Source organism: Streptopelia decaocto (genome assembly GCF_964273445.1).
Source record: "Streptopelia decaocto genome assembly, chromosome: 12".
Lineage (NCBI taxonomy): Eukaryota > Metazoa > Chordata > Aves > Columbiformes > Columbidae > Streptopelia > Streptopelia decaocto.
In genome coordinates this window covers 7,235,273-7,260,727 of record NC_138667.1, presented here as the reverse complement: position 1 = coordinate 7,260,727, position 25,455 = coordinate 7,235,273, and the positions used below count along the sequence as shown (strand labels likewise).

The following is a 25,455-nucleotide window of genomic DNA, read 5'->3' as shown; positions in this document are numbered from 1 at the left end:
AAAGTTATCCTGCTAAATATAGGTAAGGTATAGTTCTTATAAGTGGCAAGCAAGTTGCTTCCGCAGGTGGTTGACTCCCCTGCTTTACCTGCTCTTGTTCTGCAGCTTGTGCACAGGGCAGGTCCTGAGGTGACTTTTGTAGGTGAAAGTCTGCAGCAGCTGCCGGTAGCTTCTCTTCAGGATGTGTCTGAGAGCCTGGGCTGCAGCTCCTGCTGTGTCTAAGCTGTCGGTACAGATGGTTCTGCTGCTGTGAGCTCCAGTCTGGTCACCGGGGCCCTGCCCTCAGCATTGCACAGACTCAAACACAGTGACTGTTGTCAGGTGTCCCATCACCACAATTGAAGTTACTCTGACATTATATCCGTGCATGGGTACTGCTTCATTTTTCCCAGTCAGAGACAGGTCAGACAGAGCAAAGTGCTTTAAAACCTTGCTTTTAATGCTTTTTTCATTATACAAGATTGAATGCTTCCGAGAGCTGGTAGTAAGTATGTCTGAGGAACTGGACCAGAGCTGCAAGGTGTGAGGATGTGCCAGTGCATCACCCTTGCTCTGATCTATTCCCCTCTGAGAACAGTCCTTAAAGCCCTGGAAGAGACTTGTTTTGTTAAACATCTTATTTTTATTCTTTATAATGCTGACAGATAGAAATATATTAGCAATTTGTTTAGTAAGGAGGAATGAATCACTTGGTGTTAGGATAAAACTGGGTTTAATATAATCAGAAGTGGCCCACAGTGTAATTGTTCACAGTGTGACAAAGGCCACCTGCCCCACAGTCACTCTGTCTCACTGTAGTTTGCCTGAGTCCTGTCAGTGCTTGTACCTGGAATACTGATCCCTCACCCACCCAGTCAGGTGAAGCTAAGCAGGGTCATTAGCTGCTTCTGGTAGCTACACAGGACCAGGTGGCTGTGGCATTAGTAACCCTCACCAAGAGCTAGGTGAGAAATAAGTTTAAGGGCATTAGGCCCTAGCTTATGAAAAATAATTACCTCAGCTGTACTATTAAAATACACTCAGGAAAATATGTACAAGAGCATATCTCTAATTGTGACAAAGGCAGTGACTGCTACATTTTTAATAATTCAAAAGGTTTATAGGGTATGTGTCATGTTGATCATCTCCAGATCTGTTTAAGCTGCCATTCTTTCCTGGATTGGGATTGTGTGCAGCATTCACATGGAAGAACACTGGTTACATCTGTATTTTACCTGAGAAACAACTGCCCCTCTGTCCTGTCACTGGGGCACAAGTTCACATAACCCTGGGGTTGTCTTCTCTCAAACAATCCCTGCAGAAGCATCAGCTGCAGAGAGGTAGATTGCATGAGGAAATGTAAAGGTTAATGCATATTTAATGCTAAGTGAAGGCTTTACCTATATCTAAACATTCACTCTGCAAAGGGAATAGAGTGAGACCACCAAGAAAGAGGGCTGCTGCTGGCATGTGGAGCAGTTGCAGGTTCAGGACTTTGTTCAAGGCACGTGAGTCATTTTTGGAAATGTCTTACTTGGCTGCAACTTGTATTTAAAAAAAAACTACAAAAAAACCAAACCTCTGCACAGCATCCTCCGGGAGGTGAGTGGGCAGGTGACAAGGACCTCTGTAACTCACAGAGGGGGAATTGTCCCAACAGCTCTATGCTACGCTTGAGATAAGACTTTAAGGACCCCATGGTGAGTCTTGGTGTTGAGTCACTCCAGCACTATCTTTTCAGTGAAGGAGTTGGTAACACTCATAGTTCAGAAAGCACAGAGGGAAGAGCCAAAGCAGGAGGCACCTGTGTCCTTGAGCAGAGCAGAACCCTGTGGTCTGCAGAGCCAGGAGGATGGGGATCCACCCTGGGCGATGGTACCAGCTAACAGAACTGATAGTTGTTGCTCTTGAGAAGGGGCTGGCCACTCTCCTCTTGCTCGCAGGTCTCCTCGCAGCAGCCGGAGGTATCACAGCCACTGTCTTCCTCGGCAGGGGAGGGGAGGTTGGTGTAATCCTTGAAAGCAAAAACCACCCCAAGTGCGTTTCAGTCCTTTCAATGGTGTATGACACCTGTTTCTGCACAGGTGACCAGCTGGAGATGCCAACTCAACACTACCCTGCGCTCTGCCCGCAGGGCAGGGCCAGCTGGCAGGACAGGTGTGCCCCTGTTTTCCTGGAGCCGCAGGACAGCCATAGCCAGGAGGCAGTACAGCTTCTGTCCAGCTGCACGCCAGATCCCAGGGCATGGGGCAAGGTTGTCCTATCACTACTCGTGTTGCTGCAAATCTGTATTGCTTTGTCTGGTCTCCTTTGGTCATGGTGGGGAGTGATGTAACCCTTCAGCGCAGGGAAATCTCGATTCCTCTCTCTGCTTTCCAGCAGCACTAAACTGCTCCCATCAGTTAAAGGTAAGGGACATCACCAGGGAAGCTGGCCAGGAGCTGTGTTCATGTAGGGAAAAAGCATATCTCCCCCGCCTCCCCTCTCCAGAGGTCCTCACCTGCTCCTTATGCACCTCCAGCTCCTTCTGAATGAAGCAGCCGATCTGATCGAAGGTGGGCCTCTGGGTGGGCTCCAGGCTCCAGCATGCCTGCATGATGCGGTACCTGCAGAGCCAGACAGGGACAGGGTGGTCACACTGGAGGGTCTGTGCCCCCAGGCTCTTCCCTGCAGCACTTTCTATTTCAGTCATACAGTCCTGAGCTGTCCCTTCTCTTCCTGCCTATAAAACCCGTGGTCAGCGCATGTGCAGTGCTCCAGAGGAAGGGGAGCACAGAAGTAGATGGAGCAAACTGATCTGTCGACAAGGGGCTTATGCCTCCAAGTACTTTTTTCTTTAAGCTTAATCTCATTCTCCTCCTCCAACCCACTCAGATTTGTCTTCTCATAGTCCTAGAGTCAAAAGTAGTGGATCCTTCACCCCCAAAAAACAGAAATAATACTCTAGACATCAGCTCTTCCATCTTCCTGTCCATAAACAGAGGAAATATTGAATAGAGCATCATTTTTGACTGTCCCAGCTCTTACTTTCCAGCAGAAAGCAACACCCTGATAGGATCCAACCTGAGCCTCAAGGGCAGGCACACCTGGGAGCAGCAGGCACACCTGTGACCAAGGTCTCTGTGCCCTCTCCCTGCCCACTCCCCACCAAGTGTCTCCAGCCACCCTGTCACCCTCAGTGCATACACTCACATCTCTAAGGGAGCGAAGTCGGGCCTGGCCATCTGGTACCCCTGCTTCACCATGCTGTAGAACTTGCTGTTCACCACCATGCCGGGATATGGACTTTTACCTGTGACAGTGACAGGAGGTGACTCTCAGATCAGAGGCTTTGACACAACAGCCTTGTGGGGTGGGAAGAGGCAGTCCGGAGCACTGTCTGAGCTAGTGCTACTTGGTCTCAGGGAGTTCTGAGTTAGAGCAAATCATCCGGGATCCATTGCTTTTAATGGTCCCTCTGGAAGTGTAACACAGTGTTTTATAGCCCTCATAAAACCCAGATTGTTGTCAATCTTCCTCATTTCTTAGAATCCTTTCTGCAGAGATATTAGGGCAGTGGTAAGCCATGGGAAACAAAAGAGGTTTGCAAGATGGCTTCTTTCTTACCAAGGGAGAAGATCTCCCAGAGCAGGATGCCGTAAGACCATACGTCGCTCTGCACTGTGTAGATGCAGTTGAAGATGCTCTCCGGGGCCATCCATTTCACAGGCAGGCGGGCCTGGAAGAACAGAGTCCTGCAGACTGGGACAACCTGGCAGCTTACGCTACACCTTGTCATTCATGCTCCAGCCTCACCCCACCTCCAGGACCCTCTCTTGCCCTCATTTTAATTACTTACGTTGCCTTTTACAACGTAGTTTGAATCGTTCATGATATCACGGGCCAGGCCAAAGTCGCAGATCTTGGCTACCCGTCCATCCGATACGAGCACGTTCCTGGCTGCTAAGTCACGGTGGATGCACTGGGGAGAAGAGAGTGCGGCTGAGGCCCAGGCAACATCCCCCAGCAGCCCCAGCCAATTCCCACAGCCCAGACCTGTCACTGAAACAACACTTAAGGGGGCAAGCAGATCACAGACTGCTTGAAAAGCCCATCAGAGGCACCAAGTCACATACAAAGAGGACAGGCTCTCTTTCAACTGCTTCATTTGCAATGCTAAGACATAGTGACATTTCATGCCATGTCCTTTAATCACTCATGGGGCACTCATCGTCCCCATGGTCGAAGCTCGGAGCCAGGGGCTGTTGACACTGGGTCCTCGTCTCTGGAGTGGTCATACGGTTACTCTCTGGTGCCATAAATGAGCCAGCCCTGGCAGACAGCACAACGGCCACTTTCGGTTCCTTGTCCCTGGGGCAGCGGGGAAGCTGCCAATGTGAGAAAGCTTCTCAGAGTTCCTGCCCTCCCGTAAAAGCTGGGGAGAAAACGTTGAGACTAGCACAATGTACAGCTCTGGGCTCCCCCCGTAACACCACCCTGCCGTGATGGCCTGTCCCGAGCCCGTGGGAGAAAAAGGCTCTGAAGGCAACATCGGTCACCAGCGTCTCTGAACCCAGCAGATGGAGCAGAGAGGCTCATTTCCACCAGCAGGGTGCTTGAGCTTGGCCACTCTGTCCAAAATCATCCCAAGCCTTGTGCAAACGGGATGGTTGATGCCTGCTGGTTGGAATGGCATCTCCCAGTTGGGGGTGCTGGGGCAGCTGTCTGCTCGGCACTCACGTTCTTGGATGCAAGGAATGCCATGCCCTGGGCCACCTGGCTGGAGAACTGTAGCAGATCAGAGAGACCGAGGGGACGGAGGTCCTCCCTGGTTTCGTGTTCTTCTTCTGAGCTTTTCGCTGAAATTCAAAACAAAGTTTTAGGATTGCTGCAAACCTGGTGAGTAACGCAAGCTATGCTGTATCCTGGTTCACCAGGCCTAAAGCAGGCAGGACGGCCAGAATAAAGAAATCATGAAAACACAGAAATGAACTTTTAACTCACCCCTGGCTTGCACAGAATCTGATGATGCTGAAGAAGATGATGATGACACAGGCTTCATTTCAACATATGTTTCCAAACCCTGGCTCGAAAAGCCACTGTCACTGAGACAGAAGCAACAGAGATGGGGGCAGGCTGTTAGCAACCCTCCAGCAGCACCTTCTGCCCTTCTACACATCCACTGAGAGAAGAAACCACATCCCTGCCTGCAGGAAGTGGCTTAGCGAGAGGCTTAAGGGCAAAGGGAAGGTCAGCACTGAGGTTTATTTGGAAAGGGGACCTAGGTGTCCTGTGGTACGGGGTTCCATGCACTGCCTCCCCAGAGCTTTGGCTTTAACCTCTCCCCAGCAGAGCCCTCTACATGCTTCTCCCAGCAAGAACCCAGACCTGCATTGCTCAGCACCAGAGCTCTGCTTTTACCTGCGGATGTATTTCTTCTCTAGGTCAATGTTTTTGTAATCAGCAGTGCTGTCTAAAGAGGTGTCCAGGGCAGAATCCTGAATAATTATGGATTCAGCCTTCTTCCGCAAGAAATTCAGCAGATCTCCATAGCGACAATACTCAGTGATAACAAGGATTGGGCCTGGCAGAGAGGCAGAAAGGGTTAATTAAGAAGTGATATTACTGTGACCTGTCCTGTGGATTGCAGGTCACGGGGAGGGTCTGTGGGGGAAATAGGGCTGTGGGATTCTACCTCCATAGGTACATGCTCCCAGAAGGTTCACAATATTCTCGTGGTGTCCCAAGTGACTCATGATCTTCAGCTCAGACATGAGAGCCTCCTGCTCATCCGTGTCTGCCGATGCTGTAAGACAAGAGGAGAAGGGCTGCGTGAAGGAGGGACATGGAAGAGACGAAGGGGGGAACAGAAAAAGCTGTAGACAGAGATATGGAATCAAATGAGGAGACACACTCAGAGAAGAAATTTCCTTCTCTGTCTGTGCCTCTGGCCACGCGTCCACAAAAATGGCAGCAGTGCAATTCCATCACCCAGCACTTATCACAGGAACATCTAAATAAGTAGATGTTGCAGCCTGGGAGCATGAACACGTGGTGAACATGCACTACATTCTGCACAAAGGAGCTTGGGGATTTCAGCCTTTGCAAGTTGCTCTGGGCTTACACTTCAGCATCTTCACAGCCACTTTGAGGACCGAATCTTCTTTGCCCAGCCCAAAAGCAGTGGCTTCTACCACTTTTCCAAAGGCTCCTGCTCCAAGAGTTTTTCCTGTAGAGGGGGGAAAAAAATGTGCTTACAAGATGCTTTGTAGAAAGAGGTTGAGCAGTGGTCCTGCACGCAGCCTTGGGGAGGATGTCTGGTGGGTGGGGATTCCTGCTGAGCCCAGACAAGATGACACATCCCTTAGTCAGGAGCTAGTTAATGTTTCAGGGGAACTCTACTGTGAGCAAAGATGGGATGGAAGAGGCCATGTCCAAACACAGGCTCACCAGCTCCACACTTTAGAAATGCAAGAGGAGGGACACGATCCTCTTAACCTTCCTTGCAGCAGTGGAGGGCTGGGGGGAGGGTGTACCCTCACTTTTGTAACTGTGGAAAAGGGCAGCAGGCCTGGTTAAGGATGTTGCTGTAATGTCTGGATGCAGCTTTGGATGTTGCCCAGTTGCTTTGGCTCTGTACTTCGGAGCACTCCAGCTCTGTGGTGAGCTGCGTGCTGCCATGCAATGAGCAAGGAAGGTTTCTTACCAAACTGGAGGTTATTCCTGGGAAACTCCCATTTTTCATTGTATGGCAGCTGAGTGGGATCAATGAAGATGTAGTTATTCCCTTCACAGGCCTCGATGATCTTCCACCGCACCTGGTACTTGGGTTTCTGTAAGGAAGAGGCTGCAGTTATTCAATGTCCCCCAAGTCCTGAGGGTTCCCCAGTCCCAGCATGCACTCTAGCTCTCACCCTGCAGGCATAGAGCAAAGACTGGGGTTTCAGCCCATCAAATACTTCTTGCTTTGAACCTGGACTGAGAGAGGCTTTGCCTGGACAGCCTGGTCCCTTTGCTGTTATGAAGTCCCCCTCAAGTCATCACCCATGACTGAGGGAGGCTCTCTTGCCTCTTTCACTTAAAGCAGCCCACTACCCTCACTTGGGATGGCAGAGCTGGGACAGCCACCATGTCCCCACACACCAGTGGCTGAGCTGTGACCAGCTGGTGCCAGAGGAAGATGTCCCTGCTCTGTCCCCTTCCTTGGTACCCTGTGCTGCTGAGCACAGCAGAATGGTGGAGCTGGCCCAGCCCTGACTCCCTTACAGGGGGAAAAAAAGGCATGGGGAAAGAGAAGTAAAATCTCTCTTTTCCACAAATCTCACAGCAGAAGCAACCAGGCAAGGACAGAGAAAAGCGGTGCTGGAGTCTGTGGGCAGAGACAGTCTCCAGCTTTGCTGGGTGGTGTTGTTCATGTTGAGGGGGCTACAGAGCCAGGCTGGAGACACATACAGAGAAAGGCAGCAAAATACCTTGTCATGAGAATACTGTGTGTGGGCTCTGCTCCTGTACAAAGAGACAGGAAAGGACCCACAACCAGAGTGGCAAAGGTGGTCTCAGGTCCACCAAGGCAGGCAAGGGAAACACGGGTGGAGTGATCATGGCTGTGGTGAGTCACCTCATGTCCCAGATACTGGGAGGTGGGTCCTGAAATGCTTCTCCCCACCACTTGCCCTGGATAGTTGCAGAGAAGGATGCAGCATGCGGGTAGGTGCCCAAAGCTGGGTAGCACAGGCATGAGGGACCATAACCGAGACAAACAGACCTGTGGTTTTGATGCAAAGCATCTGGTTGTTTCCCCCCCAACACACACTGTTTCTTTTTTGATTTGCCTGAGAGTTAAACATCCATGCCCATGCAGGCTGTTGAAAAAAGGCCCAGACAGGAATGTTCCAAAACAGCACAGTTTCTGCTGGAGGTCCCTCATAAAGATTGCCACAGGCACTCAGTTTATTTGCTGTTGCCTGCTCCCAGAGGGTGAGAATTGCTGCTTTCTGCTCCACGGTTCACCTAGCTCTGCAGTAATCAGCCATGGCTCAAGAAGCCCATGACTGAGAAAGATAAGATTATTTATAAACATGTCCTGCTTCTCTTGGGCTGGCAAGGCCTTCCTGAAAACTGTTTCTTCTAAGCCATGCTTACATATCCATCCACCTCTTTATCTCTGGTCTACTGGCCAAAGACAGCTCTGCCTGAGAAGCTGTAGGCGCTTGTTTGGGAGAGAGGTCTGCTGGATCTTCTGACAAACAGCATCAGAACTTTGCTGCAAAATTTGCAGCCTTGATGGGCTGTCAAAGGAAGGGTGTGAAAAGGGAGAGCTGAAAAACATGAGATATTTCACCCACTGATGAAGCAGAGGTGTCTACTGATTGGTACAGTTTATGGAAACAACAGAGAAGGAATCCAAATGCTGAAAATGAGTCTTGCAGAGAAAATGGGGCAAGTTCTTGTGTAAAAATAGTGACCAAGTCTTCCTGGAGACAAACACCTTCTAACATCATCCTGTTTCCCCATAAAGACAGCTTTTTATAAAGCAAGGAGGAGAATAAAAAGTAGATGCAAGATGCAAACCACTTTTTTTTTCTCTCTCCTTAATTTGGTTTGTGGTTCATGTGACCAGAGCAAAATCAGCTTCACGAGACAGCACAGAGCGAGAACCTTTGGCTCCAAGGAATATCTACATTGACTTCTGGGCTGCAAGAGTGAGGCACCAGGGTGGGAGAGGTGTAAACACTCTGGGTTTGGTGCATGAGCCTTGCCAGGCAGCAGGAAACTCCTGGGGAAGTTGGGAGGCAGTGGAGGTGACCTGCGTGGTACCTCCCAGCGGGATGGTCCCTGCCTGTGGCTGCCGGCAGAGCCAGTGAGGCTGGGCAGGCCCTGCAGCTCTTGCCGTGCAACAGGGAATCTGACCTGGTTGTACTTGTAGAGGAGGAAGAGGAGTAGGAGGAGCAGTAGGACCGATGTGCCTATGCAGGTGGAGAGAATGGGGCTGAAGAGCTTGTTTGGCGGGGCCATGATACTTCCTGGAGGAGCAAAAAAAACCAAAACCAGGGATGAGTAAAACACTCCTTTTTCAATCCTTACTGCCTCATCTCTAGACACATTTTGCTCAGGTGTTCACTTAGGCTTCCCCTGTATGCAACACAACACACTGCAGGCCTTAAGGACACCCAAAAGAGTTGCTGGCAACTGAGGGCAGTTCTTGATGCCAAACTCAAGGCTGCGATGTTTCCCCCCGTGCACCCCAGTTTCCACACAAAGACAATCATGTGCAGGTCAGACTAACTGGGGACCCAGATCTCTGCAGCAAGAAGAGTCCAATCAAAAGATGCAAGCCCTGTACTCCAGCTGGCTGAGCTGTGCCCTGGAGCTGGACCCTGCAGTTATCAGGTGTTCATGGAGTGGCTCAGCCTTTGGCACCAGGTTCTGCCCAGCCAGCAATTCCCACATGGCTGCTAGGACTGCCAAAAACTGAAGCCTCACACCTCCTGTGAAGACAGAAGGCTTGTGGAATTTATGCCACCACTCTTACAAGACAATAGGGATGTATGTATATATGTATAGGAAGATGGGCCCTCAAATTCTCCCCCACTATGCGAAGCTACCAGTTTGTATCTTACTTGTGATGGTGAGTGAGTGAAGCATGTCAGAAGAGTTCCCCTCTCGGTTAATGGCCAGACAGCAGAAGGTGAAGTTGGCACCCAGCTCCTGAAATGGGACAGTGCTCTCCACCTCCACCTCTTGGAAGGGCAATACATTCATCACCTGGGGAGTGGAGTCATTCAGTAGCAGCCTATACTCCTCGTTGTATCTGCAGAGACACCAAGCAGGAGAGAATGAGTGTTCCTCTGCAGCACAGTTGCTCTTAAGTTAATTGGAACCTGTATCAGACTGGAGATGAGACACTGGGAATTAGGGCTGCAGCTCTATGAGACAAGTTACTCACTGCCTGGTTAAAAGACCTCTCCCTGAACATCAAAGCACCATATAGATAGAGCTTTAACTGCCTTTATGTAGCTACAGCTGTGTTCTTGCAGCAGTTCCCTCCTTGGACAGGGCTGGTACCGAGACAAAACCACCTCTGTCCAGACAGCTGCAGTTGCCCTCCATCACACTGTAGCTCAGTACGCCTGTGCTCTGCGGAGTTTCAAACCTGTGGAGGTCCTAGAAAAATTACTAAGACCAGCCAGCATGTAGCTCTACAGTAACCTCTTTAAGCTCAGGACTTCAGGAATAAGTACCTGGCCACTGTCCTCAAACATTCCCCAAGAACCTCTTTTTTTGGCAGAGCATCCTCCTCGTTGCCGCTACTGAACAGGGTCTGCTGTCTGCTGTGTTGCCTGTAGGCAAGTCCACATGGTGCTGGTGCTCAGCAAGTGCTAGCACAGCAAGGGCAAGCGCACACCTTGGAGGTGCTCAGTCCTCTGGGCATTTCTTACCTGTCAGAGTGGGTGGGGCACTGGTACCACTCGATGCGTGGGGCAGGGTAGCCGATGGCCATGCACTGAAGGATGCTGGAGTCATTGGCTGGCACCTTGATTTTGCAGACCCTTGGAGGAGCTGTTGGGGAAGGCAGATAAGCAGCGAGTGCTATGACCAGAGGAAGAACACATTCCCTGTGCTCTGATTTACTTTCCATGTGTGCAACAATAAAACATCAGGAACCCCTGTGCTACGCGTAGGTTTGGGCTGGGTCCCAGATGCTGTCTGGCTATGTCCTGTGGGTGCTGGGCTGGAAGCAGCCCGGTACCCAATGCTATTTGCTGCCAGCTGGGCAGCAGCCCCAGGGCAAGCAGGGTGAAAGAATGGGCACTGCCGAACACTTACATTTCACAGAGATACTGAAGGTAACTGATGCGCTGGTCTCATTGTTGAGGGCATAAAACGTATAGAGACCTCCCTCTCCTTCCTGCAGGCGGTTCAGGAAGAGCGTGTTGTTATACCTGCTCACAAAGAGAGAGTAAACAGCATGAAGAAAGCTGTGTTGAGGAAACACAAGCACTCAGTCTTTGCTCAGCAAGATGCAGCTGCTTCCCTTGCCTTGGAGTGGGTGAACACTTCCCAGCACTAATCCCAGCCCACAAGGGGAATCTGCTACTTGCTTCTTCAGGGGAAGGAGGGAAGGTCTGGTCTTCATTTTGCCACCAAGTGCGCAGCACTTCTGAAAGGCTACAGGTGAATGAATGCTCAGGAAGGAGAGTTTAACATCTAAATCTTGCCTTTGAAGGGGGAGAGGATGCTGGTCCCCCTGTCTTTGACAGAATGAGTTATTCCTCCCATTTCTTAGCCCATCAAGTCCTGATCCCTAGTGCCCTCTGCCCCTCATTTCTCAGATACCAATGCAAGAAAAAGTTCTCCCTAAAGCCATCGTGCTTGCTGAGTGGCACAGTTCCTCTCCCATGGATTATTTCAGGTTTCTAAGAAAATGGAAGGGGTATTGCCAAAACTCTGTAACAAATGGAATTATTCTCTTTCTTTCACTCTCCTTTTGGCCTCAGTTGGCTGTAGGCTTTGGAAGAGCAGGGCTGTGCCTTATCCAAGGCACCAGGTCTTATCCACACAATATTTCTGGCTTCACCTGACATGGGGCATACAGTCCCTCTCCAGACTGCAGAGAATGAGACAGGTCTGAGCAGCAGCAAGGGGATTCAGGTTTTTGTACTGTTCATTCACCCCTGCAATGTCTTCCTGCAAGGAGAGCGCAAATTTGAACAACCAGACCACAGATGTGATGCCACAAGGTTTTCTAAAGAGAAGGCTGCCAAGTTAGACAGAGGTGGTGTCCTCCTTGACCTGATCAGACATGCTCACTGTGGTTTGCTGATAGCACTGGAAAGACAGAAAGGTACAACAGTTCCTTTCTTTAAAACCAGAGTTTACTGTGAGTAGCATGAGGTCTGCCTGTCTCACACTGAAAGTGTTGCTGGAAACATGCCATTGCCAATGTAGAAGAGAGAGAACACGTACCAGTTGTTTCCAGAAATCATTTGGCCCTTGAATGTGGTACTCCCAGAGTTCTTCAAAGGGTTCGTGTGCTCCCAGCCCCAGTGGAGAAGTTTTGGGTAAGCCTCAATGTGGACCTGCAGCTTCAGACTCTCTCCCACAGCGACCTCCTGGCTGGTGGCTGGCGCTGGCGTCAGGAACACAAAACCTCTCTCTGCAGGATGGAGGAGAGCATGACCATGAGCAGGCATGGCCAGAGACCTGAAACAAGCTTATACCAGCTTCATAAATGGACCGTTCTTGGAAAGGGCAGACTCAGCTGGAGGAGGGAATGAGGCATTACACAGATTATGTTGCCAAAGCAGTACTTTTAAATTGCTTATTTGTCAAGGCAGCTTGGATTAGTGTCTGCCTGAGGACAGCTATAAAATCGTAGTGAACTCCCATGGGGAAAGAGGTTTTTACATGCTGTATCCTAATGAGTGATGAGGCTAAAACTGTATCTATCTCCTGATTGTCTGTAGAAAACAAGCCCCTTAGCTAAACCCCTGGCTTCTCACTTGGAAACAACTCAGACCACGTGCTGTTTCTGAGCCATGGCATGCAGCAGCCTCTGAGGACAAATTTTCTTTCTTGAGATACCAACAAGAGTATAATAGACCTGAGTCCTCCTATGTGGATCTGTTACTGGAAGAGAGAAAGCTCTATGCTCTGCTCATGTGGCTTGCCCTTCCTTCTAGCCAACCTTTTGTGGTCTTCAGTGTAACCTTGCCCCATTGTTGTTTTAAAGATGTTTATAAACACAAAGAAATCGAGAAGAGATTTCCAGTTTTCATTCAGACTCCAAAACCTGTCCTCCTGCACCTTAAGATGTCAGGGGAACACCAGGTCCTTCCCTAGCGGTTCCACAGTTCTCATGTGAGCCTTCACACACAAGCAAGAATGATGTTTCCAACAACAAAACCAGGAACAAGATGGAGGGCGGAGTGGCAAGTACTCAAGGTTATGTGTGATTCAGCCCACACCTTCCTGATCTTTTGGGCAAGCACTCACCTACTACCTGAAGCATCGTGGAGGCATTCCTGAATCCTGCTGAATTGTTAGCTATACAAGTGTACGTCCCAGTATCTTCCATGGTCACCGATGGAACAGACAGGATGTCACTGATTAAATAGTTCTCATTTTCAAAGCTAAGCTTTTTAGTTCTCCTGACCTGTCAGGCAGAAAAGGAACATCAGGCACTTTCTTGGAAGGGCAGAGCATGGGACTAAATAATATTTATGACAAACACAACCATCCCCTCCTGTTCTGGGCAACTGAGCTTTGTTATAGAGCCTCTGTCACTGAAAACTATCTCTGTGGAGACCAAAAACCATATTAAACTCAAGTATTCAAGACAGATATTCTACAGCAGTTAGGGCTGTAGCTATTGTCAGCCTTATAACTGCAAGCTGTGTGATCCAAACCTATCTTGTATATTATTTCAACTCTTTAATAAAGGCATCAGACATGATGGGGACTTCTAGCAAACCTTATCTGACCATCTAGCAGTTAAAAGTCAGCACAACAGCGATTTTTGAAATGCATTGCCATTCTTCACCCGTATCTTCTCTCCAGGGAACTCTGTGTCCTGAACATGTTTGCTGCTTTATAAGCCCTGGCAGGGCTTGGTGGAAAAATGTTGCCTTAGTAGGTACTGTGGCTCCTGCTCCATGAACCCAGCTGAAATAACATATTTCTCTCTTGCAACAAGACCCTGATGATGGGCAGGTGTTTCTTAGCCCTGTGTCATCCCAAGGAAAGGTTGGTCATATTCAGACTTCTACAACTTGTTTAAATAGCTGCTTTGGTTGGGCAGTTCAAGACTTTGCTGCAGGTAACTTGGGGCTGGGCAGTTCTTACCACCCCCAGTTTCCGGGAAAGCCCTATTCCCTCCTCAAAGGTGCACAACTTACGCTCTTTGCTGCTGTCACCCATCTGATGTCATACTTATGGGAAGGAGCAATTACTCTACACGTGACTTCGAAAGTTTCACCGACAATTCGCACATGGTCTATTGGGTCCATCATGACCGACACAGGCTTCTCCCGTGCTACACAAAGGCAAGCAGAGAGACATTCAATGACAGCTGGTCCGGTGACCCTGTGTGCTCTGGGGACTCCCCAGGGCCTGGCTACCTTCTCCTTTCCATCCTCTTCGGTCTCTTTACCCCCAGCCTTCTCCTTCCCCAGGGATCATCACTTCTTTTTGTGCACATGTCTATGGGAAGCAGTACAAGTGAGGGAGAGCACAGCAGTCAGCACCATGGGTTGAAAGGGAAGGGGAACCTTCAGCCATGGTTACATCCTGAGCATCAGAGTTTGAGGACTTGCAGAACATTGGGGAGATGGGTGGACTTTTTTCTCTGTTCTGTGATACTGCCTGCAAAGGTCTGAACACTGCTGAAACCATGGAGACCTGCCTGAAGGAGCCAATTTACCAGAAGCTAATGGAATTTTGTCCCTATTAAATACCCTTTAAAGATTGCAGGTTCAGAAGGTCTTTCCTATCACTAGTGAGGAGATTTTCCTTAACTATCTACAGTAGCCAGCTTAGATATTGCTGCCTCCCTGAGGACAGCAGCAACACCAACCCTTTACCTTCTTCCACAATCAGTCTTATTCTTGATGACTTCTCTGTTTTTCCGTTTATCATTGCTTGGCATCGGTAATAGCCCTTCTGCTTGCTTTGCACATTGTATAGTGTTATTCCCTTCTCAGTACTGAAAGAATAGTTTGTCCCGGGTGAGAGACGAGAGGCGTCATCCATTATCAGTGTCACGCTGGATCCGTACTCAGGCGCCGTGATGAGACAAGGGAGCTCAGCATTACCACCTTGGGTCACAAAGGTCCTGAAGGTTGGGACGTACCACACATTATTAGGATCTGCAGAGAAGACAAGGTAGGCCAGAGAATGGGATCAGAAAAGGTATTGAAGCTGAGAAATACATTCCAGAAAAGGCAAGAGTCCAGCATTACTGCCCAGTGGGAGTTGGATGCTGGGGCAGCTCTGTGCAACACCTGCCTGACTCAGCCTCCAAAAACTCACAGGACAAGCCCAATTCCAGCTAAGGCATTTGAGGAGAGCACAGCAATCAACTCACATATGCACACAGGCAAGAGAGACTGAGAAGTGTGCTTACCTCTAATCAAACTTTTCACCATGGTGTTTTATTTATCAGACCTCCAGCTCCCCTGGTACAAGGGAAAGGGTGAACTCAAGTGGTGGAGCTACCGCAGCATAACTTCTTCTGAAGTAGAAGAATATCTGGGGCTCAGGTCATGTTGTGAGGATATGATTCATCTGACTCAGTCCCTTATCTGTGGTACTGGTAATATGGTTCTCTGATTTCCCAGTCTCACTGCTCATTACAACACCAAAAAGACTTTCATCTCTGTTTTTTCAGGAGGGGAAGCCAAGGTAAATAGAATCATGGAATTCTTCTGGTTGGAAAAGACCTTTAATATAATTAAGTCCAACCATTAACCTAGCACTGCCAAGTCCACCTCTAAACCATGTCCTTAAGAACCTCATGTACATGAAACATTTCATCTGTTAATCCCTTGTTTGAAGACCGTATTTTTCAAAGCACAGCAGCCAGGAGTCATTTCAGAGTGATCAGAAGAGTCCATGTTTCCCTCTGCACCAGGACAGGATCCCACCTGGGGAGTGTGAGCTGGCAAGCAGAATAGCCCTGTGCTCTGGATGCCTGGGCAGGTGACACTTTCCAAGTTCTTCACCCTCAGGGCTTTCCTGTGACACCTGGAGGGCAGTGGACATGCCAACACTGCTGTCACACTGCTTTGCACAAGTCCAAAGAGTAACAAGACCTGGTGGGGATGAGGTTCTCATGACCTCTCCACCAGCACCCCTGGATCAGCCTTTTGGGGCAGATGGAAGAAAGCTGGGTTCCCACTGCCCAAACAAGGTGAGTTCTTGGTTGTATCAGCTTTATAGCTTGGATAGAATCATAGAATAGCATGAATAGAAATGAAGGGAGAGGTCCAGGCCATATGCATGACATGTAGATGCTCTGTACTCTACCCCAGTGCTTCAGCCACAGACCCCATTTTATGTGGGCTTACATGGTTGTGGGTAAGCCACTGCCCCACCAGGAGCCTGTTCTGCTCCCCCAAATACACACAGAACCACAGATGCCCTGTGTAACAGCTGTGCTCCCTGAAAGGCAGCTGCTCTGCCAGCACAGGTGGGAAGAGGGAAATGTGTTTACCTCGCACAAACAGATGCACGGTTGCAATGCCGTTGTCGCTGCTGTTGAGATAAGCACACTTATAGGTGCCCGTATCCCTGTAAGTGGCCTTGGGAATACTGAGCGTGCTGCTGGTGTGGTTGCTGAACGTATCCTTTCGGCTTTTCCATTCAACTTTGGACTCTCCTGAGCAGTGCAAGGTGACTGGATCACCCGTGTTGACAACCAGAGCCGGGAGGTCAGGGCTGATCACTGGGGATGCTGAGCCTAAAAAAAAAAACAAATGCAAGAAAAAGAGTGAGGATGCAAAAATGATGCTTAAAGATGTTCTGTTGGAGTTCACACTGGTTGGTATGGAGTAGCTCAGCGTCAGGAAGAAGCTGGGTTTGGGGTTCAGACTGGCCTTTTGGCTTACCTCATTCATTACTCACACATTCTCCATCCCATCAGACCAGTATGGCCTGATACTCCAAGGAGTGAATTTCAGGGAATGGAGGAAACCCCACATATGAACACAGAGAGCACTGGGACAGAAAAAAACAATAATCTGGAGCTGATTAGGCCAGATGCTAGCTTGGAAGTTATTCCCATTGGGTTTTGTTCTTTGTTGCAACAGTTTCCCTTCTGTGGCAGAGCTGGAGTCACTGTATGAACTCAGTTAGTGTGCAACACCATTTGGTGAAGTTTAAGCCGAGTCCAGTGGATGGGACTCCCTTTCTCGCATTGGTGCTGTGCTGATCTAGAACAGACCTGTAAAACTTCTGCAGAGAAGGAGTTCAGAGCATTTTCCTCACAGATACTGTCAAATCGTTATGAAGCAAAGCAAACTGGGCCACAGAAAAGCTAAATGGCTCACGAAAGCTGCAGTCATAAATACAGCACAACTAGCCATGTTGACACTGGCATTCCAACATAGCTGGATTTCGGATGTTATCTCCGCTTTGAAGATGGTTTCTCTACTGGCTGAATAAAGGGGAACCAGGGTCCCACTCCAGCTCTTAGCATCAGAGGGAAATATTTCCCCCCCCCGCCATTTTGCCACATCAGCGAGTTCTTTGAGTCAGCATCTATATTTAGGGAGGGGGGAAGTGAGAAATGAATCAGTGCTGTGGGGCTGGGGAAGAAGCGGCACAGCCACCCCCACGCCAGGCCCTGAGCAGGACAGGAAACACATTGCGAATGGCTATCTGTGCTCGGGGGGCTCTGCACCCCCCTCCAGCCCCCATCGAGGGCTATTCTCCCACTTCTGCTTCCCTTCCTGGCTGCTAACCCATCCTCATATCTTAAAGAGACACATACTCAGGTTCAAATAATAATAAGTGGAAAGGTAGCTGCCCAATTTATCAATTAAGTGCTGCTCTGGAGTGGTGGGAGCAGAAACAAGGGCTGAATTTGGTCTTGTGATGCCTCAAGCTCACAGCAGACTGCTCTGGACTCGCAGGGGCTCTTCAGTTGAAAGATTTGTTGGCCAAATGAACATAAACCCCAACGTTTTCAGGAAATGGGAGAGGACAAAATATAATGGCACTATTAGTCCAGCTGCACCTGCATGTCCTTCAGGGGAAAGGGGAATAGTGGCCAGATGTTACAGCCCTTCAACACCGAAACCTGTTGCAGGGAGGAGAGAAGAGAAGGCGGCTTCTGGCCATGGGTACCCAAGGCAGTTTAAAATACATCTCTTCCCAGGTGCTGCCTTGGACATGGCTAGCAGAAGCAACACACACCCATCCTCATCCAGCCCTGCTCACAGTTCTCCCTGTGCCTGAGGTACAGATGTGTCCTGTGCTACCAGCTGCGCTGGGGGCTGTAACACCAGAGCCTGGCCATCAGAGCTCCAAGGGCATCATTTAAGCAGTCTTGGTCTGCTGCCTCTCTCTGCGCAATGAAGCATTGAGAATATGAGACCTGAGGCCCTGAAGAGCATTTCTGGTGCGTGACAGTGAAGCAGTTGCCCAAGGGAAGCCCAGATGAAGTCTGGATCAAATTCCCTGGCCCTGTGGGAAGAAGCAGAGAACAGGGAGCTTCGGAGTATGGAATATTTGACATATTTGATGTTTTATTTCCCTAGGGTGTTGGTGGTTTTTTGTTATTGTTGTGTTTTGTTTTTCTAAGTGATGTTTTTATCTTTCTGTGGAAAGAGGAAAAGCCTCATTTATTCCCAGAATGGAGAAAAACAGAATCCTTAGCAAAGCCACATTTTCCACATATCTGAGGTACAATGTTCCTCCCTTTTTGCTAAGCTGTGTTTTCTAGTGGGGCTTGACACATTTGTGTTGCTTTTACTCTCTATCACAGGATGTTTTTCCCTCACCTACTCTCTGTTTTATCTATCCCTTCATGTCCAAGGCTTCAGCACCATTTAATGTGGGAGCCAAGCTCGTTGACCTGCAGCTGTGTTCAAACTGGCTAAGGGAACAACCATGTTGTAGTTGGTCCTTGGTTTGGGCACAGCAGGAGGACAAGACAGACAAGAGTCATGTCACATTGTGTCCTTGTTGTCATCAGCCTCTAGTTACTCCTGAGATGCTCTGGCCAGAAAAGGCTCAGAGGAGTTGCTCTCCATAACAGTGAAGACACCAGCAGCCTTCAGGCTATCACTGGAGACTCCTGTCAATGGCACAAGCGAGGACAGACAGGGCAGAGATGCTAAATGCAACGCCAGGTGAAGGCCACCCAGGCATCCCCTTCTTTGTGTGTTCTTGGGGACAAGTCAGACCAGCAGGTCCTTTTCCAGAATGGGGAAGCAGGGTTGCTGGGAGAGGCTTTCTCCCTGCTGACCAGTGTGCAAACTTGCACAAAGCCCAAGGATGTCTCTCTGCTGCTCTCCAGCAGCTTCCGCAGCATTGCCAGTAACTGCTGGCCAAAGGTTTTACCACACTGGGGTTGTGTAACCATGACCTCTAGTTACAGCTGCAGGCTCTGTCCCTGCCTCTCCCATGCCAGCCAAAACACTGCTTTCCTCTGCTGAGGGTTTGGAGAGGGTGAGGAAGGAGAAGCGAATGTTTGTGTGACACAGAGGCTCAAGAGCCTTAGCACAGAAGCCAGCCATCAGGACCTTGAACTGGTCCTAGGGGATACCTAGGCTAAGGTCTGGCCCTAGGAGGGACCCATACTAGGCCTGAACTCTCCTTGCTTCCCACTCAGTGATGGGAGGGAAGAGCTTGGTCTCTCAGGACACCTTCCCCAGCGTCACCTGCAGTATCTGGGCAGGGCAAAGGGGTACTCATCATGTCTCTGCCTGGGGCTTCTACCTCAGAGGTTTAGGTTCATCCACAACAAGAAAACTAAGGAAAACACTGGAAGAGCTCTCAAGATGGCCAAGAACACAAATGGGAGCTGGTCAGATTTCAAATCCTTCCTCTGCTTGATCTGAACCTGGGATTTGAGACCCTGGCACTCCCCCAGCAAGAGCCCAGACCACAATGGTCATACCCTGGGTGCCCTCAGAAGATGCACTTGCAATCCAAGAGTTAGAAGAAGGAAGCCAGGCTTTAGCTTCAGCTTGAAGTTGTTGCTTTGGACAACCCTGGCATGCTGCAGCTTTGCGCTAGAGATGGCCAACAGTGCTGGTACTCAGACACACGTGTGCCTAACACCCTGACACGGCAGACAGCGTCTGGTGATAATGTCACAGCTTTTCCTAGTGCCTCAAGGAACCTTCAGAGAGATCCTCATGAGACATCATTACCATCTCTCACAAATCTTTGTCAGACCTGCCTTATTCCTATTGTCTTAAAGAAACAAACAAACAAACAAAAAAACCCCAAAACACTGCAGCCTTCACAACCCCATTCCCAGCACAGCAGACCTGGAAAAATCCCATTCAGCACATGAAAGATGTGACTTGGAGTGAAACCACACAGTGCTACAGCCAGAGGGATGCACATTTCCTGGGCTGAAAATATGGATGCAGCAGTGGCTCAAGAGGGATACACTGCCTCCCTGTTACATGCCAGATGCTTTGCCCCCAAGTTGCTTCCTTCCAGAGGGAACTTCCCACTAGTCTCATTGGGTGGGAAGCAAGCTCAAGATGAAAACAAAGATCTGAGAAGCTGCGAGCACTTAAGGTCCAAGATTAGTAATACTGGTTTCTGTCTGTTTGGTTGAAAACCTCAAAATAAGCTTAGTGACTCTTGAGGTTGACGGATTATCACCTCTTGGCCATCTCTGCAGCCTCAAAAACCAGGTGTATTTACCTTTCCTCCTTGGCTGCCCAAGTTCCGTTTCCATCAAAAGGTCTAACAACTGGCTTTACAGACCTGGTGTGTCTGCCAGCACCACCAGAAAACATCAACCCTCAGACATCTCCAGCCAGGCACAAGGTGCATTGGACGGTGCCAATGCAGCCAGCTTTCCCAACTCTTTCACCTTAAGGTCAAACATCTTTGCCCCATTTAGTCAAAGTGCTATTTCAGACACTACCTCTCTCAGGGCACACTTTCAGCTGAGCCTTTCTCTCCTCCTAACCCACACCAGACCCAAACAGTGGGAAGTTTCCCTTTCCCATCTCCCCAGTGCCAAGGCTCTTCCTACACTATGTGCACCTCTCTGTACCCCTTGGCCTTGCCCCAGTAGTGCTTCAGGCAGCCAAGAGTGAGCCCCCAGCACAGCGGGGCTCCAGAGCCAAAGCAGACTAGCAACACACCACTGTCCTCCCCCTACAGTGACAGCCAGTTCTGGGTGGTCTTCATGAAGCTATGACAACCCAGTCTGCACTAAAGCCAAGGCAGTGTCTCTTCCCTGCTGTGCCATGGAGCAAACGTTCTCTTGCCTGCTCCCTGCCTCTGATGAGGCTCCTTGAACCCTCTCCACAGCAGCCGTGGCTGCCTCATTCAGCAGGATCCAGAAGCAGGAACTGCCCCAGCCCACAGCAGGGTTTTGCTTGACACAGGAATCTGGCTTTGTGATCCCCTGCCAGGATCCAAATGCCCTTCGGTTCAACTTCAGCATTGCCCCGGCCCAAGCCCTGCTGAGGCTGTCACCCCTCCTTGCCCAAGGAGGGATGGAGCACTTAAACCAGACGTCCAGGAAACCCTTGCCGCATCCCAAAGCTGCACCAGAGAGACATCAGAGGGCTTTGGGGGGCTGGTGGACCTACCGTGCCAGATGCCAGCTGCAGTGAGCAGCAGGAGAGCAGGACCCATGTCCCCAGGGAGTGTGGCGTCCCCAGTGTGGAGTGGGGACACGGATGGAGGATCCTCTTGAGCAGCAGACACCTCTCCTCGCAGGCACCGTCCCCAGTACTCCCTCAGCAGGAGCTTCTCCTTTCTGAGTTAACCACAAGTTAAGAAATTCCCCTTTTTTTTTGTTTGTTTTTGAAACAGGAGGAAAAAAAAAAGCAAGCAATGTTTTGAGATGTCACTGGTGACAAACCCCCTCAGCAGAGGTGGGGCCAGGCATGCACCCCACTGTTGGGGCCACCTTGCTGTCACGGACCCTGTCTCAGGGAGGGGTTCAGCCCCAGACCACTCCTCGGGGCTGGCGGGGACCACTGCACCATGCCAGGGTTCAGGACAATCCCAGTCCATCCTGGCTACTGCCACCAAACCCCCAGGGACTGCTGTACACTCTCTTCTTGCTTGGGGACACAAAGAACCCAGCCAGAAACTGCTCTGATAGCAGAGGTCTCCATCTCACCTCAGCAGGACAGGTTTTACCTCAGGCCCTTTGGCTCTTGCTGGCTTTGGGTCCCACAGGCACACACAGGAACATGGCCAACTCCCCCACAACCAGCCCAGGGCAGCTCTCAGATAGGAAAAGGCCTGTAGAGATGACAAATTATTTTGTTTTAATCAAGAGCATGGTCCCTGGTGTAGAGAGGAGTCCTGCAGCCATACAAGATCACCCTCAAGCCTCACTCCAGCAGCATGCAGAGACAGGGCTGATCCCAGCTGCAGGCCACCTTCACCACCCTCCGCAGCTGGGAGACATGTTGGGGTCCAGCCTGCAGACCCTTCCCCGTCCCCAGCCAGACCCCTGCTCTCCTCATGCCCCCAGGCTGGAGCTCACAGCTCCTGTGTCACCATGAGACAACAACAGAGCCCAGGCAAGAACCCCATCCTACTAAGTCCTCCTCTTCACTGGTGGGGAGGCTTTTTGAAGCTGTTTCCTAATTGACAACCTGGCAGGCACCTGGGAGCAGTAATTAGGCACTTCGTTAATCCTCCCCTGGACCATCCTTCTTCCAAAAGAGGGTGAGGGTTGACTTGAAGCAAAACAGCTCTCCTGGGCCTGCTCAAGTCAGCAAGACATTAGCAGGTCAAGTCAGATACAGGGTGCCCCTTGCACTCTGCTTTATCTCAGCATAACCCCACTCTGCAGAAGAAGTTCATGACAGTTGCTGGCAGCTCTGAGGTGGGAAGTTATGGCCAGTGTCTGACAGAGCTGGGAAGCCCAGAGGAGGAAGGTCCTGCCTGGGGTGAGCCCTGGGGCTCTGCCTTATCTGCACCCAGCTGCAGCCCCATCGGCAGGGTGGTGATGTGGACATCAGCCGTGAAATGTGGGCAGAAAGAGACAGGCTATTCCAAAACGTCTGCACAGAGGTGTATTTTGAATCTGCACTTGCAATGCAGAGGTGCCAGGCAGGAGTGCCCCTGGTCCCTCTGCAAACCGGAGGGGAATGGGGTTCTCCAAAGGGGGCAATTAGAGAGGTACCAGCAAGTCAAGGTCCTGGGGCCAAGAGATGAGAGCATGGCTGACTGTGCTGAAGATGACTAAGAGTCATGGGAACATGGAGAGAGCTCTTGGTTTTGGCTAGGGGGATAGCTGGAGAGCATGAGGGAGTCCAGAGAGAAGGAAAGGCAGCTTTTGGCTGGAGAAGATTTCCTCTCAGCAGTTTTTCCTGGCAGGGTACGGGGAAGAAGAACATGAAGCAGAGGCAGTGTGGTGCACTGAGGGGCTCCTGCCCAGAGCTGGGCTGCAGAAGAGGTCTGCCTGATTATTCTCTCTTCCTTTTGAAGGATGTTTGTTTCCCTCCTTCTTCTTTTTAGAGTTTGTTTTTTGAGTGGGTTTTTTTTTTTTGGTTTTGAATTTTTTTTTTTCCAGGAACAAGTGCCAGCTCAGAGAAAACTGACTCACCAGCGTGAACAAGTATTAAACCAGACACGTTTAATATGGAGAAGGGAAACAATCTCTCAGCCTCCCTTCTCTTTGAGGAAGCCCCTTACAGAGCGTCTCTGATGGCAGTGGTCCATAGGTGACAAGTCACAGCCCGTGCACACAGGTGTCCAAGCTGGGCTGGGCACACCTGGGGATGCTCAGGCTAGCGGGACAAGCTGTCTGCTGGGGTCCCCCCCTCACTGGTGGCCACCTCCTCCTGCCTGCAGGCTGCACCCCAAATCCTGCGGTTGCAAGCAGCGGCTCAGCCACAGGAGTGCTGCTGGGGCCCTTACGCCCAAGCGGCTCTGAGCAAGGGACAGGGATGCTCTCAGGGGAGCTGCAGCCTTCCTTGGAGTATATTCAAATCCCAGGGATGTCTGTGGAGGCCCTGATGGCCAGGAAGGTGTGCTGGGAGATGACACGAGACTTGCTCAGTGCCTGGCTGTGGAGGCTGCTGTGAGCCCTGGTTGGGAGCGCTGGGAGCTCAGGCACGTTTCCCAGTCTGGGAGCAGGGCTGGGCCATTCCACACAGACAGGACTCCTGCACTGAGCACAGCTGGCCATGGCTGCCTATGCTGCCCTGCAGCAGTCTGGGGACACAGGTGGAAAACCCATCTCCCAAGTAAGCTGTTGATGCCCGAACTGCTAAAAACCCAGGGCTTGTCTCCACAACCTGAGCTTTTCCATGAGGTGCCTTTCTCATCACTGGAGAGAAGACTTGTCTTGGGGTGAGAAAAATGCCCTGCTGGCTGTCCCCGTGTCTGCCTACTCATTCCTATCCCCATGACGGCTCCTCAGTGCATCTCAACATGCAAAGAGCCTGCCAGACAGGCAGGGATTGAGTGGTGGGAGCTAGTTCAGGGCTGAGGTCTACCAGTTCCTCTCCCTGCTTCCCCCCAAGCCTTTGCTACAGCCTCTCTGGAGACAAGGTGATTTTTTTTTCCTGCTGATTCAGCTTCGGGAGAAAAATGCCCTGTCTGCCTGTCGTGGCTGAGCTGTGCCAGGTGACTCAGTGCATATCTGGGGAGAATCAGCCTGAGCTGGTCAGGGAGCCTGCAAACCCCCTCTCTGCCAAACTGAGTGAAGACAGAAGGCCAGAAAAGGCCGTGATGGAGTGGGGAGCCTTGCTGGGACTTGGACATGTCTCCAGCTGCAGCCTGCGCCTTTGGGTGCAGGACGGGTTTCAAGGAGCTGAGGGAGGCACAACTGTTGCCAGAGGGGACTTGCACCAGGCTGCCTCACGCAGCCTGAAAACAGTGTTAACATTGATATATTTGAATCTCAATTCAAAATCTCCTCTTTGCAACAACCCCAGGCTTTTTAAGCATGTGGCTCAGTGCTGGCTGCAAACAGCTCAGCTCAGCAGCTGAGGTTGTTTTCAGGAGGAGCAGTTCCATTGCAGCCAGAGAGAGGAGAAAACTTTGGGCTGGACTCAGGAGGTGCCTGGTCTCCTATGGGGCTGGGGGACCCCAGCACTTCTGTAGAGGGGTCTGGGGAAGGTGAGGGAAGCAGGGGGACATGTGGACATGAGGGAATGGTGGTGTGGGGAGCCACTATTTTGGGGTTGCATCTTTAAAGAGTGTCAGAGGGAGGGGAGGGGAACCCAGCTCGGAAGAGAGCTGGACATGGGCATCCCTCTGTGCTGCAATGTGGCTCCTGCTGCTGCCCTGCCCCATTGCTACCTCCAGTCTCCCCCACTACCCTGAGCTATTGAACTGTGTGGAAAAATTAACAGCTGTGGTGTACCCCAGTTCCTTCAAGCCAGCACTGGTCAGTCTGGCAGCTCCCACATCCCTTCCTTGATCTGAGCACAGATCCAGCAACACATCAAGCCCTTGTTTGGGGCTGCTGGCCCCAACCTTTGGCACTGGGGATATACACAGGAACCATTCCCGGTGTCCTTCCCTCTATCCACCTCCTCCCAGTGCCACACAACCCACAAGCTGCCCAGTTACCAGACAGACAGGGCAGATCCTGCCCTGTTTGCAGCCCCTTTTCCTTACCACATCTCTGGGCTCAGCTGTTGCCTTGCTGTGCTTCTCTCTGCCTGGCTCCCATCTTGGCTTTTGCTAAGCGTTGGGGTCACGCACAGCGTATTAACACGCTTAGCCTTCACACACGACAGGGTTAAGCTGTATTCGCAGCCTCATATTAGTATGAGAAGGTGGCAGCAACCAGCACCAGACAAACAAAGGAAGAGATGGAAC

The 25,455-nt window shown here is 50.6% G+C and overlaps 1 protein-coding gene across 1 annotated transcript; it reads right to left on the bottom strand.

The window, feature by feature from the left end:
* Window positions 1-418: 418 nt before the first annotated feature.
* On the bottom strand, window positions 419-21,414 carry CSF1R (colony stimulating factor 1 receptor). Its single transcript, XM_082063801.1, has 21 exons — window positions 21,249-21,414; window positions 16,172-16,417; window positions 14,541-14,825; window positions 13,857-13,993; window positions 12,955-13,114; window positions 11,926-12,115; window positions 10,786-10,901; window positions 10,398-10,518; window positions 9,579-9,769; window positions 8,869-8,981; window positions 6,665-6,791; window positions 6,083-6,187; window positions 5,654-5,764; window positions 5,380-5,542; window positions 4,963-5,063; window positions 4,699-4,817; window positions 3,818-3,940; window positions 3,586-3,697; window positions 3,172-3,271; window positions 2,480-2,585; window positions 419-1,993 (listed from the first exon to the last, which is right to left on the bottom strand). Exons 1-21 carry the CDS (start codon window positions 21,292-21,294, stop codon window positions 1,862-1,864), a joined length of 2,904 nt encoding a protein of 967 aa, XP_081919927.1. The 5' UTR covers window positions 21,295-21,414; the 3' UTR covers window positions 419-1,861.
* Window positions 21,415-25,455: the final 4,041 nt, after the last annotated feature.